An 18,701-nucleotide genomic window follows, 5' to 3' on the forward strand; every position below is an offset into this window, starting at 1 on the left:
CAAAGAACCCAACAGAAAACACAGACCAGGACAGACCCCATGCCGAGTGTAAAACAATCAGGGTCATGTGGTTTAGAGAAAAGGTGTTGAAAAGGAAAGCATCTAAATGGGGACCGATTTCCAGTAAGCTGTTTAATTTGAAAATAGTGACAGTGAAGCACAGCAAGAAGGAGCTAATCAGAAAAAGCAAAGCTCTGAGACATGTTTTTGTTAGCAGTGAACAATATGCTTAATCAGAGAAGACCAAATCTTTGTAATCATAAAGTAGTTGTGTTAATACAGAACTTGCTGGGAATGCAGTGTCCAAGGAAGCCTCCTGTAAACAAGGAATTCCTGCCAAACAAAAGCCAACAATGCTTTTCTCACTGAGAGCTTCCCACTCACAAGCTGTTTGTTATACACTGGATGACCAGAGAAACACAGTATTTATGCCAGCTCATTTCCTGCTGCAGAAAGAAGCTGCTGGCAGAGCTCCTCCAACATCCCTGCTCGTTTTCTTTAGCTCCCACCATAACATTAATTTGTAATGTCCCTGCAGTTTGCAGTCACTGTAACTGTTTGGCTCACACCTGCTAGAATACAAAATGACCTTGATCATTTCTCATCCATGGTGTAAAAAAAGTTTTATAACTGATGGTTTAACAGTTACAAAGCGTCTATTTGAACAAAGAGAATGTTGCATTTCTTATTTTTACTTTGTGGCTGAAGATTTGGGAAATTAAGTCATCAGCATGAGGATCAAATTATGAGGCTCTCGGTAACACACCATAGAACAGGTCTCTGGAATATTAATATTCTTCACGTGTGGTTCAGTTAGTATTTAATGAACTCAGAAATATCTTTTCTGTTTTTAGCAGTGTTCATAATTTTCATGATACCTGTGCGTACAAAGGATCCTCTTTGTCTTGCCTACTGTTAACAGAAGCAAATTTTCCTAGTAGGAAGGAAGGATTCAGTGTGTTTTTGGTTTGTTCTCTTGCAGGGCAGATTGTCTGATAAAATCTGCAAAACCTGAGGTATCAGTTTCAGTGATGCAGTTATGTGGGAGAGTCTGAGCACCTCTGGGGATGTCACAGTGTGTTGTTTTTGGGAGTTAATGTACAGCCACTGTATCAAAAGACATAAATAATCCTTGGTTTTTTTTCTAATATATTTGTTCTTCACAGTTTATTTAAGTAATCTAAGAGTCAGCAACTACCTAGTAACCTTGCTTGGCAGTAGGGGTGGGCGATAGAAACGATATAAATTGGCCAACGATAGAGATTTTGACTATACCGCTCTATCGCGATAGCGCATGTTGATGATGTCATCAAGCTGCGCCTGTTTTGGTCGAAAGCATCGCAGCGGCTACAACCATTATCATCTGCAAATTATGCGGGCGACAGTCATAGCAAAGAGATGAAGCACTTTTGAAATATGGGGAAAGCCAAAAACTGCGCTTCCTCCACTTCCGTAACATTGATTCATTAATGTTGAATTCTCTCGCAGCTGTTCTGTTCCCATGTTGTTGCAGTATATTAATAACTAACCTCGTATTGTGGATGAATAATCTCAGTTGTTCTCCTGACTGAAGTTTGGCCCGTGTATAGCATCCTGCTATGCGATTGCATTTGTCCCTGACCACCAGAATCCCTCACGTTAACTTTTATCGAGTGGAAAAAAAGTTGGCGTTCATCCTCCAGCTTCACTGTGCTAATGTTATGCTAACATAGCTGTCGCTAGCAATAGGGTTGCCAACCGTCCCTTAAAAAACGGAATCGTCCCGTATTTCGAAACAAAAGTACACGTCCCGTATTGAGCTAATAAGGGACGCACTTTGTCCCGTAATACAGTGAGAATCAAAAGTAGTCTATAACTTTTAATGGAATTAACACTTTGTTTGAAAACATAATTCCCAGCCCCTCTCCTGCTTTGTGACCAATGAGCTGACAGCACACTTATGACAATTCAGATTACCGCTTATCTCATTGGTCGAGGAAAGGTCGCTTACGAAGAAAATACCGGAAGACAACAGATGACCACAACAAGAAGCATGGCCAACAGGGAAACAAACGCCGACACTGCGGTGCAAGTCTCGGACGACAGTACACCTAAAGCTGGACATACACTGTGCGATTTTCAAACTGCACGATTGACTCGCAGGGGTTAGAAGTTGGTAGGTCACGATGCAGGTCTCACACTATACCGCCCGATGCTCTGATGCGACCTGAGTGCTCACACTGTGCCTCCATAAAATGAAGGTTATAACAGAAAATCTGTCGCTCGCTCTCCCTCTCTGTCTTTCACTCACACAGACACACACCCACCATCAACTTTGCTAAATTGCTAAATTGTGGGTGTGCCCCCAGGGGTGTGTTCTGAGCCCCCTGCTGTACTCTTTGTACACATATGACTGTGTGGCCACTACCAGCTCCACCACCATCATCAAGTTTGCTGACGACACCGTCGTGGTGGGCCTGATCTCTGATAACAACGAGACGGCCTACCTGAAGGAGATTAGGAATCTGGAGAACTGGTGCCAGAGGAACAACCTCCTTCTAAACGTCAGTAAGACAAAGGAGCTGATAGTGGACTTCAGCACTAAGCAGGAGAGGAACTACCAGACCCCCGTCATCAACGAGTGCCCAGTGGAGAGAGTGGACAGCTTCAAATACCTCGGAGTTCACATCACGCAGGACCTGTCATGGTCCTGTCACATCAACACCGTGGTGAAAAAGGCCCGACAGCGTCTCTACCACCTCAGACGCTTGAGAGACTTCCAACTGCCCTCCAAGGTGCTCAGGAACTTTTACTCGTGCACCATAGAGAGCATCCTGACGGGAAACATCTTAACCTGGTTCGGGAACAGCACCATGCAGGACAGACGAGCTCTACAGAGGGTTGTGCGGTCAGCTGAGCGCACCATCCGCTCCGAGCTCCCTGACCTGCACTCAATCTACAGCAGGCGGTGCTGGACCAAGGCCAGGAAGATCGTGAAGGACCTCAGCCTCAGCCAAGGACCTCAGTGTAAATCCAACTATTTTCACGGTTGTTGTGGTCGTGATAATTTTGTGATGCCACATCGAAAAGGCTCGGATGAGCTTTCCAAAGTTCTACAAGTTGTGCCTCCATCGCTTGTGTCCAGATCACACGCTGCACAGCCGTGTCTTTTTCACCGACGTTTACGTGTTTGCGCGTGAGCAGTGTGAGCGCCTGTGGTGACACCCTCACGAGCGATTGATGATCGGGAGCTGGTCGTGAGGTGTTAATCGCTTCTCGTTACCCCACGTATACTACACGATGCACGATGAAGGCCAAAATCGGGCCGATCACCAAATCGGTCGCACGACTCAAAAATCGGCTCAAAATGGGCCAAAAATCGCACAGTGTAAGCCCAGCATTAGAGCAGCAATGTTTGTTCCCCTCAGAGAAAGAAAAAAAGGCTGCAAAAGTACAGGGAGGAATGGGAAAAGGAAAACACCTGGCTGGAAAAGTGCACGATAACACCTATAAAGCGCACTGCACTGTGTGCCGGCGCACTTTTTCCATAGGCATGCTTCTAATGGTGGGCACATGAAGAACATGAGGGGCGTGAAAGCTCGGGGAACCCTTAACCAATTTCTTGTCCACCAGGCCACGGCAGAAGCAGATATGGTATGTAAACACTGGTTTGTTGTTTAAACCCTCTGGTTAAGGTTAATATGGGCATGTGCAGTGAATATTAGCGCTATGTGGCCAGAAGTGTAATAATATAATTTATTTTGTGTAATAAACAACTGCAAGGATAGATGATTACAACAAATAGATGACTAATACATAAAAGTAATACATAGATGAATAATGATGATGAGTTATGATGCGTAATCATGGGAACAAGCGGGTTTACAAACAGGAGCAGCTGATTAGCATTAGAAAAGCTGAAATAATACCTCAACTGAAGCCAATTGTACTAAATGCACTAATGTGCACTGTTACAAGAATATTTCTGTTCTATTGTTTTCTATTAATTTATATAATTTTAAGTTAAGCAGGACAGAGTTCTTTTAAAGAAAGATTTACTTATATTCTCAAAAGTTAAGCATGACAGGCTTCTGTTTAAGAAAGAGACCTGTTTTACTGTGTTAATGTTGTCATTTTGAGCTAAAAATAAATGGCTAAATGATCATTTGTTTCCCATATGGTCATATCACAAAGAATATGCATCTGCTTAAATCAAGTTCAAGTCAAATGGTTAAAAAATAATTTCACACACAGAAAAAGAGCTACCACACTGGGAAGGGTGAAGACAACTGGGTTGCCCAGCCCTGGCCACGAGGTGTCCCTTATTTATTTTTCAGGGAGTTGGCAACCCTACTAGCAATCACATAGCACAACATTATATACCAGGTAGTCGAACTTCAGTAACCCTGCAAACGCCACTGCTGTTTAGTTTCCTGTCTTCATTTATGTTGGAAGTGGTAGCAGAGCTGTATGTTTTAATTAGTTTCAAAAATCTCTCAGTCAGAACATGGTATGAAATGTTTAGGTGGAAACTAGCGGGCTAACTTCCTGTTAACTTCTAACTCCGTTAAATTTAATAAATTCTGTTTTCATGGATGCATGGATGTTAAACTTAATGTTACACCTGCTAAAGCAGCAACGCCGTTCGTTTGACTTTGGGACCTGAAGCGGACGGAGTTTTGGACCCAGATTACTCCGCGAAGCTCCTTACTACGGCAGCCGTAATGCTCTGACAATCCATCAAAACATTTTTTAACAGATTTCTGCACACCAAAATCAGTTTGAGGTCAGTAAGCACAACCAGAATTCATACATAAGGTACACTCGATTTTTGAGAAAATTAAAGGATTTTAATTGTGCCTTATAGTGTGGAAAATACGTTATACAGAAGAAAAGAATATATCGCGATATATATCGTTACCGCACGTGCTTCAAATTATATCGCGATATGGATTTTAGGCCATATCGCCCAGCCCTACTTGGCAGGTATTTTCAGCTTCTGTTAGAGTTTTTCCAGGTCTCGTTCTGGCCCAGTGATGTGACTCTCTGTCCTTGACATTACTGTATTTCAGAAAGTGCCTTCCATCCATACTTTTAGGTTGTTTTTTTTTTCTCCCCTGAAAGAAACTTCAACTAACAGCACAAGAATCAAGGTTTGAGAAAACCTTTTATTGGCATATATTCAATTTCTTTAATGACCCTGAAGCCATTCAGACACACAGCATTGCTAACTTCATCAGTCTGCTACTCAGTCTTTTGTTAATATTCCTCATTCCGCTTTAACAGCTTTAGTAAAATATTCTTTTAGCACTAACAGTCATAATGTCTAACATGCATTCAAATTTGTGCAATGATAGAAGTTGTGTATAAAATAATGTCTCTCTCTCTCTCTACATAACTTCATCTGATTGGTCATAAGCAGAAGGTCTGAACAGCTCAGACATCTTCACACAGATTTGGCAGTGGAAAAAAAAAGTTGAGCTGTCTGCAACCTGAGCTTTAGTCTCTTAGGAATTATTTGTTCATACAGTGACCTCATCATTGATCATTTGTGTGGTGTCAACAACTACCTTATTTAAGAGGAAGTAACAAAAATACTGGCAGCCACCATTGCTACTCAACAGAAAAGGTCAAAAAAAGCAGAACTGGTCCACCTTTTTCTCTTTTCTCTGGTTTTAGTCCAAGTTTCAGGGACGAGTCACATGTTGGCAGGTTGTAGTTTCATGCAGGAATACCAGAGGAATGCATGCGCTGAGATGCGGTCTCAGAATTATCAGCTGTAGCTGGGCAGTTGATGAAATTAAAAATCTTAATTCATTACCAGTGTCACCTGTATCTGATAAGTTCTCTGCTAACTGGATATGCTGGCCATTATTATCAGTAATGTTCAGAGGACTTAAGGCTGTTGAGTGTTAGCAGAAGGTTTGAAGTATATTTTTTTTTAATTGGCTGAAGCAGACTAAAAGACAGAAACACCGGATAGCTTTTTTGTGGGCTGATAAAGTTAACTCAATTCTGAAACATGAGTGATAACCAAAATAAACCACAACAACCATTGTTTGCGTGGTCTAGCGATCCATGCTAAAACCATCCTCAGTCCATTTACGTTCAGCAGACTCTTTCAGTGGGAGAAAAAAAACTGAGTGAGGCAGAAACAGGTTTACATACCACGTCAATGTGTTGAGGTTGACCCAAATGCAGATGAAGACACACGGGAATGAACTCGTGATGTTTGCTGAAAACCTGATAAACAAAAGTCACATGAGAAACTACACTTCAAGTTAAAATGATGACAGAGACAGGGAACACGTCCAGAAAACACCACAAGAAATGGCAAAGATCTGGTGAAAACCAGATAACCCAGAACAGTATGCGCAGTCAGTTTTATCACATGCTTGTGATCACGCGTGCCCCGAATCTAAACTGAATCTAAGTGTGAATTATTTGGTTTTCAGCCTTCACCTACTGTATCTGTGCACTTTGAGCACTAGGCCCTACCACATGGATGATAAAGTTAGCCTCCTTCTTACATGTAACCTTTTGCTGCCTTTAATAAGTACAAGAAGAAAACCCTTAGATGGGAAGGAGAGTGCCAAGATGACTCAAAGCAGAGGACAGATACAGTATGTACTTTGTGCCTTTTTCTGCATAATCATTAAGTGCCAGCTTCACACTGCAGGGCTGAAGCTGTACACTTTGCCCTAGTTTATCGTTCTTGGTGCAGTGACCCGAGCTGAACTTACGAATTGGAAATTAACAATACAACTCTAAAAGGCTACAGATTTTAGCAGGACGATGTTTAGTCAGGCAGGTAATTGCTAGGTAGTTGAAAACAAGGATGTGGCAAGAATGAAAGATACAGCTATTTGTGATTTTCAGAAGAAATACTTGTTCTGAAAGTGCTTCAGTTCAGTTCATGTGAAGTAAAATATAGACTTTATAATCCTTGAAGAACTTGAAGTTGGGCACCAATAGTGCAACCACAATCTTTGGAATAAAGTCGATGAATACCCAAGGGTGAAAATGCAGTTTGCTCTCATTTTTCTTTTATTCTATCCATTATTCTATATATTCAATTCTATATTCATATGTTGGCACATATCAGCATGCCAGCTCTACTGCTGCCTTTTAATGTCCAGTTAAGTCAAGTCTTGTTCACCTTTTCTGAGAAACTCCCATAATAAGGCCTGACCTCAAACTTTTGATAATAGTATACAAAGAAGCAAGATTTATGTATTCATCTAATGTTACCTAAGTTGCCCTATTTTATTTGAAACACGGTCTACACACAAAAGCTAACCAGCTGAACAGAAATGCCAGTTGGGCGTTGATTAAATTAACTGCTCTCTTACGGCTCAGTCAACCATGTTTATCGATGATTGGGGTTTTTTTTGCTATTCACACCCTCAACCACTTCTAACTGTGAGGTGATTGCACAGGCCACCTGGTGGAAGACAACTGTTCCCCAAACAGCCAAGTTCTGATCACACACAGTCACTGTCAGTCAGATTAGTAGAGGTTTGCAAATAATTGCCATCTAAATTGTAAATACAGTCAATCGATCTGAGTCACTCTGCACCAATGAGCACAACTCGTCTGTGTCCAGTCTTTTTGCAGTAGGGGATTCAGCTCATCTGGTTGCCAACTGGTTGTATTCTTGTCATACTTCTGTTTAGATTTGAGACTACCAAGTAGATATCCCATTTTGTAGTTAAATCACCATCCTGCAGCAAATGCGTCACTAATAGTGGAGGAATTTCAGTTTCAGATCCACAAGGTTCTGGCTGCACTCTGAGTGTAAGCATTTACCATGAATTCCTATGTCAGGGTTTGAATGGAAGGTCCCGAATTCAGACTCAGTTGGGCAGGATAAAGAAAAACTTAACGTAAAGTCCAAAAACCAAAATGCATTCCTCAAGGGGAAGCAGAGAAGCAAAGGAAAATCCTGTTTTAGCCTCCCTTCACTTTAAGTTTTAGGTATCATTTTAAAATTTTAGTTCTAACCTTTAGGGCCCTACATGGTCAAGCTCCCCAGTATTTATCTGACCTGCTGAAACCACATTCATCTTCTCGAGCTTTAAGGTCATAAGATCAGAGACTGCTGGTGGTACCACACACTCGTTTTAAAACTCATGGTGATCGGGCCTTTCAGGCAGTGGCACCACGGTTGTGGAATTCTCTTCCACTGTCTCTACGCTGCACGGACTCCATTGATTCTTTTAAAAAACAGCTGAAGACATTTTTATTTTAAAAAAAGCATTTGATTAATTTCCTCTTATGGTGTTTTTATTGTTTTGCATTGCTGTTTTATTTACTGTTACATTGTTTTATATTTCCATTTCTTTTGTTGTAAAGCACTTTGTGATTTTTATCTGTGAAAAGCGCTATATAAATAAAATTTACTCACTTTACTTACATTTTTATTTACAATTTACAGTGTCCCACGGTTTTGGAATTGAGTTGTAACCACAAACTATAATATATCAAACAACTCGTGTGTGCGTGTCTTACTGCAGAGCTTATAGATGCATAATTCCATGCAGGGGTCAAAGAGGCAATTTTAATGTTTTATATTTCAAGTATTCCTCTGCATAGGCAGAATGTGGTGATTAGGCATATCCCACCCATTTGAGGCGACACAGTGCAGAACAAGGTTATTCTATAAATTGCTTTGCATCTAAAAAAGTCATTAACAAAGATGTATTTACATAAGAAGACAGGAAGGTTAGTGGAAGATGGCCCTGAACAGCTGAACCACTGCAGGCGGTTCAGAGCAGAGGTGTCATCCTGCCTCACATTTCAGCTGTACATTCATTCCTGAGCCATTATTCAGCCCGGTGGCTGTCTCATTTGCATTCTGGCCACTTTAAACAACGGGTAAACTGTGGCAGAATAATTCCTCGACATTAAGCCATGTGCATGTTTTCAATAATGAGTAATATTCCCATTTGTCCACATGATTTAAAAGCTGATGAGGAATTATTCCATTATGAGAGTAAATGTGGTCAGCGTGACCTAACTTAACTTCTGTCAGACAGGACAGAATGAGAAATGATGGGATAATATTTAGCTTTCTCCACAGTGTATTTAAAAAAGTAAATTTACACTGGTGCCTCATATGAACCTACACTTATTTTGTCAAGCATTTTCCATGTTTATATGTCAAAACTGCAAATGAACAGAATACCCTTATTATCTTCAATTACCAAAAACCTCTATAAAAACCTCATGTTTGCACTTCTGCACATGCTTTTAAATAGCTTGTAGCTTGCACTTTTTACATTTAGAATATAGTAACTTTTTTAAACACAATTAATCACATTTTTGGAGAACAACAAAAGGACTTTTGTGAAAAATTAGAAGTAGTTTTTGATGTTTGTCAGTGTTTCTTGTTAGGATGCCTGGGTCGTCGACCCAGGGTTTTTGAGTTTATGATATTATTTATACTGTCTAGTGTTTGGTTTCTTTGAGTTCTGTCTTATGGCTTAGGTCTCTGTCTTCTTTAGTTGCTCTGTCTCCCCTATCACCTGCATCCCCTTGTCTAGTTCGCGTCTATGTGTATCCTAAGTTCCTATATCCCCGTGTTCAGTCAGTGTTTTGTGTCTGCCCTGTTCCCACGTCTCTGTTCCCTTTGTAGTGCCTGCTTATGAGCCTGTGTCTTTGTTCAGTCTGTGTTATGCGTTTCCTGTTTTACTTTGAAAGTCCATGTCTGATGTTAATGTGTCTGGTTTTGCTTCCTCTTGTCTCGTTAGGCCTGATTTGCCCCAGCTGTGTTTCCCTCCTGTTACCCATTCCCTGATTGCTCCCTCTGTGTATTTAAGCCCTGTGTTTCTTAGTGTCTGTGTCGCGATCTACCGTTTATTTTGCTGTGTGTTTTGTCAATCCGCTGGTGTTAGTTTATTTTTGACCTTTTTCCCCAGTTATGTTATGTTTGAGTTCAGCATTAAAGCTGTTTTGGTTTAAGTTCTGTCTCCGGAGTCTGCAACTTGGGTCCTATTCCTGCCTGCACACAGCCACACCTAACAGTTTCTAAGGGAGAACAATTTTCAAAAGCCAAACAACACAAAAGCATAAGAGTTAGGTACTCATCACCATCATCTGTGATAACTCTTATACACTGAATGAAAAAACCAAAACATTGCATAATGTTATGGCCCGTCTAGGGGTGGCCATACCATAACACAAGGGTGATCCATCCCTGTATGACCCCAAGCAGCACATCACACAACGAGTACAATTTTGATGGTGATTTATTTAGAGTGAGTGAATTTTAACAAAGCAAAAGGGACGGACTATAGCTTTGGGGTGGACCTAACGCCAAAACAACAAACAAAAGGGAGCCTATCTAAAGGATGTACCAAACTTATCTATGAAAAGAATCAAACCAAATGACAATGACTTATCTCCCGAACTAACAAAAACATGAGAAAAAGGTCATCAAATAAAAAGGCAGTCCACCCCTACATGCTCATGTATAAAGAAACAGCAGTCGGTTAAGGTGAGCTGAGGATGAATGACTGGCACTCCATGGCGGTGTCATCATATACGTTGTCTCCAGGTAGTTAGCCAATCCGTACATGTTTTCTTGTCTGCCCCCTGTATGCACCAATCACGGAGAGGCACCTGCACACTCAAATTTGCATATCAGCCGACATTACGACAGCAGTTGTAACCAGTGTTGGTCAAGTTACTTGAAAAAAGTAATCAGTAACTAATTACTGATTACTTCCCCAAAAAAGTAATCTTGTTACTTTACTGGTTACTTATTTTCAAAGGTAATTAATTACTTAGTTACTTAGTTACTTTTTAAAAAACATAATTTACAACCTGAATAGGTGATAAAGCGATAGATCTTTCAGCCCAATTCTACTTTTTCTGCATAATCCATCATACAAAAAGTAATCAAATGGAAAAGTCTCTTTTTTTTAAACTTGTTTTATCAGTTTTAATCTTTTAACTTTATGCATCAAGCAAAAATTAAATTATATGCACCATTCTCCGACTTGAAGAAAATAGTTTAACATCCATCCATCCGCTTATCCTTTTCAGGGTCGCGGGGGGCGTTGGAGCCTATCCCAGCTGTCATAGGGCGAGAGGCGGGGTACACCCTGGACAGGTCGCCAGTCTGTCACAGGGCCAACACACAGGGACAGACAACCATTCGCACTCACATTCATACTTAGTGACAATTTGGATTATCCAATTAACCTATCCCCACAAGCTGCATGTCTTTGGACGGTGGGAGGAAGCCGGAGTACCCGGAGGGAACCCACGCAAACACGGGGAGAACATGCAAATTCCACACAGAAAGACCCCAGCCTTTCTGATGTTTGATTTGAACTCAGGACCTTCTTGCTGTGCGGCAACAGTGCTAACCACCGTGCCACCGTGCTGCCCTATTAGTTTAAAATTTTCTCTGGAACTCGAATGTCACAAGCTGTCGGGACAGTTCACAATTGGTCAAAGTTTGTCCAATTTGAAGTCGGCCGGCACAAAAGAACTACATGCTCCCCCACTCCCCAAAAACTGAAATTTAATGGTTTACTCACACACAATGAGGGGAGTTGGGGTCTTTCCACAGGTGCTCAAGCCTGGTCGCAGAGATTTGGTCCCATTTAGCCACAGAAGCAATAACGAGGTCCAACTCTTCCAGTTTATTGATAACACCTGGCTCACAGGTGACATTGCAGTTAATCATAATAGTGTTAAATGGGATGAAGGTCACACCAAATTGGGAAAATCATTATTTTCATGCCTCTGTCTTTTTGTAGAGAGACATTGCCATATCGAAATGAGGTGGGCCATTTCCCAAACTGCCAACACAAAGCTGGAAACGCTGTTGTCACGTGCTGCAGTATTCTTTTTTTTTCTTACTGGACAGCAAATCAAAACCTTGCTGGTTAAAGTGAAAGATGAACATCTTTTATTCTGTACTTTATATTGAATGAAATGATCATGTGGAGTCCATTTGTAATGCACATCAGCACCTTTAAATTTAACATGAGTATGTACAGTATCTCTACATCAGCAATCTTAATATAGCTGCTCCTCTGAGGCATTTGAGGTGAAAGACCCATTTTCTTCACAGTAACACCTGCTGTAATGACTGGAAGCAGCTGCAAGCAGCAGGGAGGGGAAGTGTGATCGATACTCCTTCAGAATAGTTAAAATTACCTCTAATGTGAAATTATACAACACACTCAAAGCTAGAATTGCTGATGTGTAAGGGTTACGTCTCTCCCTCCACCTGCAGCTGACTGTTTCCAGATGTGATTCAACTCATATTAAGTTTCATTGTTTGATCTGCAGCTCTGTTCTTTCACTGGTCATTAAGTGCTGGATATTATTTACATTTTTTTCCCCTGAGCACCACACAATTAAAGGTCATGAGTACCCAGTGGTTCTCTTGATTATGGACTTCCTTCTAATTGGTGAGCTATTCAAACTGGTGCAGAGACTGGGTAAAAGGTCAAATGCATCTCCGGCAGTGGCAGCAGAATAAAAAGATGTAGGTTGCTGGAGGAGGGCAGGCTATCATTAATTTCATTATGCTTCACTTCTTTGTCTGTATTGTTACCAGAGGACTGTAAGAACTCAGCTGTTGCTGAGGAGAATTTTAGCTTGGCATATCGCAGATCGCACTAGCACAACTCATCATTGCTCATCTACATGATTTATATGTTTTCTTGTCACAACACGGATAGTTACTGTATCTTTTGAATAACAGTCAATTGTTAGCTTGATTAAATTGCATCCTATGTGCAATTAATGTAATAGTGATGTGGTTCTTTAATCACGTTGTGTCTTAAATAACTTTTTGTTTTAGTTTTATTTTCTTATGTTTTAAAAAGTACTGAGTGAATGTCTAAGCATCATCTGCAGACCAAGAAAACCTCCACAACTCCATGAGTGCTGCTACCATAGAGTGCAGGATTTCAGCGTACTGAGTGAAGTCGTGCTTGCTTATAAGAGCAACACCGGGCCAAACTGTACATTGAGAACATATATTTACTCATGAGAAATGCAGGAGGCTTTTCACTGCCACTTTACACCTTCAGGTGCTAAAACCACCACAAATACCAGGAAGTGTCATAACAGTATATTTGTTTGGTTTTAAATCCTGAAAAAAAAAAGACTTTATATCAACAGCATCATCGGCTCTTCGGTGGTATGCTACTGGATTCATTTTCACATTTTCCTCCCTGCTTAAATGGAAGACTGTAACCTGCATATAAGCTTTTTGATAATAACTCTTGGCAGAGTTAGTAAGTAGTTTTAATATTAGGAGAGAATTTAAAAACCTACATGAGATAAGATTCAGATAATGTATTTGAGAGTTAGATAAGAAGTAGAGTGAGTCAAGACTAAAAATGTAAATAAGTGAGAGAATGTCAGGTTCAGTTTTCACTTTACCATGAAAATTCTAAAATAATTTGACTAAGAAGAAATAATGGCTACAAAATGATCGTGGTATCAAATGTAGGTAAAAGGAGACCTGTGATTTGCTCTAACCTGTACTGAGCAGCACTTGGTGATATGGAGCCTTGACAATTTACCCAGAATGCACTTATTGTACTTTTCTCCAGTAAAATATTAGAAAACAGTCAGTTTCAAATGCATTTTTCATGCCTAATTTTTTTTTTCTTTTCATTTTTCATGTGGATATCACCTTATGAAACTCTCAGGGTTAAAAAAAATGCAGAAAAATGTGTGAATGTGAATTTGAATGGTGGGCTGTCTCTCCGTGTTAGCCCTGACATAGATTGGGAACCTGTCCAGAGTCTACCCCACCTTTTGCTCAATGGCAGCTGGAATACGCTCCAGCCACCCTGCGACCCTGAATTGGATGGATGGATGGACAGACGTTCATGGACGGGTTTTTGTAGTTTAAAATGAATGCTGTTCAATTGTTCTTCTTTTAAAGACTTCACAGAGTCAGCTAAATGGAGCTGAAGTGGTAAATTGTTCTTGAGTCTTGATGCTGCAGACTGAAGAGCTCTGTCCATCCTACTCTTCAGGCTTGAATGAAGGACAACTAATAGATTTTGAGTATTTTAATGAATACAGTGAGCAGCAGTGTGTTTAACAATATGATTTTTTTTTTACATTTCACAGGTCTGCTGGTTAACACAGGCGTGCCATCGGTCTGTCCATCAGCTGTCTCATTCTCATTTACATATTTCACATTAATTGTAGTAAATTATTATTTTATTCAAAAAAATACAAATTGATAAAAAATAATGTAGCATTTGAAAGGTCAGACCAATGATGGAATGAGCATCACTGGTCACGTATGGCCAAGTGAATACGTAAAATGATAGACGCTGACCCCGGTGAAAATGACACATGATTGATGGTATAGACTCATGTGTTTCTGACACACACAATACTCCTATAAAGAGTCATTCACAAACAGAAATTCAATAATCCTGGTTAGCAGGTGACATCGCTCCTGTTTTCTCCCCATAGCCACAGAACAGCATTAGTATTTTATTTTTTAATAGTTTGGATTATAATATGGCAAAAAAAAAAATGATGCATTGTTTGGTTTTGTTTTTCTAGGAATATCAAATTGACATCATCTTTGCCCAGACGTGGACCGACAGTCGCCTCAGATACAACAGCACAATGAAAATACTGACTCTGAACAGCAACATGGTTGGACTTATTTGGCTACCTGACACCATCTTCAGAAACTCCAAGACTGCAGATTCCCACTGGATTACAATGCCTAACCAGCTGCTCAGGATATGGAACGATGGGAAGATACTTTATACCTTAAGGTAAAGACAGAACTCAACACAGACATCTGTTCATGTTTTACTGTAATACAACACAGTCAGAAGATATGCAGAATTGTCCCTCAGCATACCCGGACAAATATGGAGACACAGTCAGAGAGTGTAAGGAACCCTTTAATCCTGCGAATTGACCTGACCCCCAAAGTCCAATTCAGTGTCCTGACACGAGAAAGCGTACAGTGCCCTAAAAATCTAGTGCGATCACTAACCACAGACGCTTCTTCACTTGCAAATGCCTCTGTGAAAATCATGCCCCAGTTACATGCATACAAAGATGAACCTCCCTGTACTTAATCCATACATTCTTCAGTTAATTTTTGTAGCCGCTTATTAAACTTGGGGGTGGAGCATATCCCAGCTGTCCAGATGGGGTACATCCTAGACAGGTTGCCACTTTGCTACAGTGTGTCTACATAAATAGCTCAGGAGGGTAGATCATCTACTAATCGAAAAGTTAGTGGTTTGATGCTCCAATCTGCATGCCAAAGTATCCTTGGGCACGATAGTGTACCCCAAGTTGCTTTCTGTTATGTGAGTGTTAGCTAGAAAGCACTTTGGTGTAGAAACAAGTGCTTCAATGAATGTGTGTGAATGGGTGATTGAGGCATGTTCTGTTCAGCACTTTGAGTACTCAAGCAGAGTAGAAAAGGACTGTATAAAGCTCAGTCCATTTAGCACATGCAGGCACAGGGAGAACATGCAAACTCCACACCCAGCCAATTATTAGGCTGCTGCGAGGTGGTACCAACCACCACCAGAAGAAATGCTTTTGAAGTTTTGAACTGAAAACTTTGAAAGGTATTTAGACCGTTACTGCTGGACTTTGTAGAGCAGTTGAAGCATTGAGTCAAAGTGTTCAGGTGCATTTTAAGTCTGGGCTTTTTGCTGGGCAACTCCAGGACAGAGATTCTCATTCTTTTGTGTTCTTTTGCCTCTATGCTTCTCAGCATGGCTTAATTGTATATGCATAAACTTGTATATCCACTAAGTATGCATGAGGTGCCATAAATAGCATATGGCATACACACATTCTTACGTCTGTCCCCATATTTGCTTATTTCTTAGTTCTGTTTGTTTTAATACTGGACACATAATTATAATTTGGCAATATAGTATTATGTACACAAATAGTTAAAGTATAACATAGTGAACATAGTATAACAATAGATTTATTTGTGCTTATAAATAAAATTTGAAATGTATGTTGTTTCATTCGGCCCCATTTAAGCTTCTGATACATGTGCTCTCTATAAGGGTCTTTGTATTCTCACTGTCCTCATTTATCCTGTAATTTGAGCCAGTTTCAGTGTTTTTAGGTGGGTCTGATGTGCCACCAAATATCACTTCCCTCATTACAGGAAGAAATGCTGCAGTGTGGGCTTTATTCTTTCAGTTGTTAAGATAATGTTACTGTTCTTACTGCTAATTTTGCTTGAGTTAGCAGGAAGAGGCGTTAAGTGATCGGATGTTTCGTCTTCAGTATGTGATGGCATTTTATTTTATTGCACAGCATGTAACAGCAATGCAAAACAAATGTCCTCTGTCTGCTTTTAACTCCTTGCAAGAACATAAAATTTTCCCCAGTCCAGAAAATTGCCTGCATAAAACCTGCACATTAATCCTCTGCGTAAACGTGGGATTTCTGTAACCCTGTGACATCATTCCTATGGTACATAGCATATTAACTTTTTTTTCCATATGATTTTTGTAATTACTTTTCTGGATCTTGATGTTTTCTGTGCCGCTTCACCTTTGAGCCAGCAACATCCATTCATTTCATCTTGTAAGGAAATTTAGCGTCCTTATTTAATAATAAAATGAAGGCAGCACAATTGTCCAAACAGAGCAGTGCAAGAGCAATTAGCCTCTATCTTCAACTATTGTAAGTGCAAATTGGTTGCTTGAGATATAAGACCAATTTACAGCGGCATCTACCCTCGTACCCTCGAGCACTCTTTGTAATTGCAGCACTTCACATTTATAATAAAATGCTCCTTCGCTAATAAGCATCTCTCGACTGTCCTCGGTCTTTTTGTAGCCGCCCTTATGTTTGACATCTTCACATTTTTTAATTGACACTTTCTGTTGAGGCAACTGTATTGCAAAGTATTCCACACGTAGTGTCTTTAAAGGCTATCAGACTTTTTTTATTCACACAGAGTAGTAAATCCAACAAAGAAGTAGCAGCATTTCGATGTCCAAGTCAAGCCATAAACAAAGATTGGTCCTCATGAAGCTCTATTCAGAAGCGTGCAAACTTTGAGGAGTAATATCCGCTGATGGCATGAGAGAAGGCTATGAAATGTCATTTGGTATTAATTGTGCACTGGCTTGGCTGGAGTAAACAGAGATGACATTTTGTGATATCCATGCCTCTCCCACATGCATCGTATTGTCCCAGTTCCATGCCTTAATGAGGCTGAAAGATCATACCAGAGTCACTCTGCAAAGATCCTTCTCTCTGCTGTTCGCTTTTTACCGTCTTTTTGTTAATGTGACACATGTAATCTACACGTACAGAGCATTCCTTTTATACTTCACTGTAACTAAATTGGGAAAGCCATTTTGGAATAATTAATATAATCCTTTAAGATTTTTTCTCCTTATTTTAATGGTTGATTACTCAGTCACATGGTTTGATGTGTGAACAGAACCAATTCCATTATGTAAAAAGAGGTCAAGGCATCCTCATCACTTCCTGTAGCCTCTTTTTTTCAGTGAAATAAGAAATGCCATTTGCTCTTTTTGGTTTTGTCTTTTTTTTATTATTATTTTAATTATATCTCAGTACAGCTTTACCCCTTTCTATTATTAATTATATTATTATTTTATGTCAAAGTGCATACAATCACATAGACCTGGGGAGAGGGATACAGCAACCTAAATGACTGTCTTTTGAGTTTTATAAATCCATTGAAGGACAATAAAGGCTGTCACAAGTGCAGTCAGCCAGAGAAAGCCATGAAAACTGTATAAAACTATGCACATTCACCTTGCATCACTAAAAAAGATCTAAGCCATCGGTCCACTCTTGCTGTGTCCTGTCATGTGTGGCAGTGGGACATTTAGAACATGGAACATGGAGTAGAGTTAGATGGACTATTCTCAGAGAGGTATCTCAATCCTGAGCAGTTATTGTGCTACTGCCCATTCCAGATTAATGGGCAGTAGCACAATAACTGCCTAGGATTGAGACAATGAGCAGTACAATGAGAAAAATTATTCATAAATGAAGAACATCCAAAATTTTCAAGTTTTTCATTGTAAAGTAACTTAAAGAATTAATGACTGAAATACGTCAGCGAGTTCAACAGCAAAACAGAGTTAGAGCTTCGCTTCCAGGATCTGAAACGCATAAGTGAGATGTGGGCTAACCTGCTGACCGAAAATAAGAAACGGGCCAACAAGAGTTTACCCGCCAAGTACAAAGTCTTGCTAGGAGATTGAATACTTATTTCACTCAATGACATGCAAATTAATATGCAACTTTTATAATATTTGTTTTTGTTTGATTTTAGTTTTTTGTTTGTCTCTCAAACTAGAAGAGTCTGTTTGTTTCTTTGTAAGTGAGTAAACTTAGAGATTCAGCCCTGGATCAAATAATAATTTTGGCTATTCTAAATTTCAAATTTATATTACTGGGCTTAATCTGAAGCCAGCAATATGCAGGCAAAAGAGCAAATAAAATTAAAAAACACCCCCAAAACAAACAGTGCAATCAAACTCCCAGAGGCACAGGCTGAAGCAAGAGTTTAAGGAATGGGCAACATTGACACAGAAGGAAAATCTGAAGATCTCTTTTAACAAAGCTGGAAAGCTTAACTGCGAAGAGTAACGAGGCATTCAGCTTGTATAGCTGAACAAGGTGGGCCAGAAACCTCATAGGAAACTAAACCAAACTGGAAGTAAAATCCAATAAAA

At 40.0% G+C, this 18,701-nt stretch overlaps 1 protein-coding gene across 1 annotated transcript in view; it reads left to right on the forward strand.

Moving 5' to 3' along the window:
* LOC102313823 (gamma-aminobutyric acid type A receptor subunit gamma3) overlaps positions 1–18,701 on the forward strand; it is a 72,652-nt gene that overhangs the window by 30,693 nt on the left and 23,258 nt on the right. Inside the window, exon 4 of the mRNA XM_014332826.2 lies at positions 14,542–14,762. Within this exon, the coding sequence (XP_014188312.1) occupies positions 14,542–14,762 (221 nt within the window). The remainder of the gene's footprint in view (positions 1–14,541; positions 14,763–18,701) is intronic.

This window comes from Haplochromis burtoni, unplaced genomic scaffold (genome assembly GCF_018398535.1).
Source record: "Haplochromis burtoni strain Fernald_Lab_line unplaced genomic scaffold, NCSU_Asbu1 Contig_13, whole genome shotgun sequence".
Taxonomy (NCBI): domain Eukaryota; kingdom Metazoa; phylum Chordata; class Actinopteri; order Cichliformes; family Cichlidae; genus Haplochromis; species Haplochromis burtoni.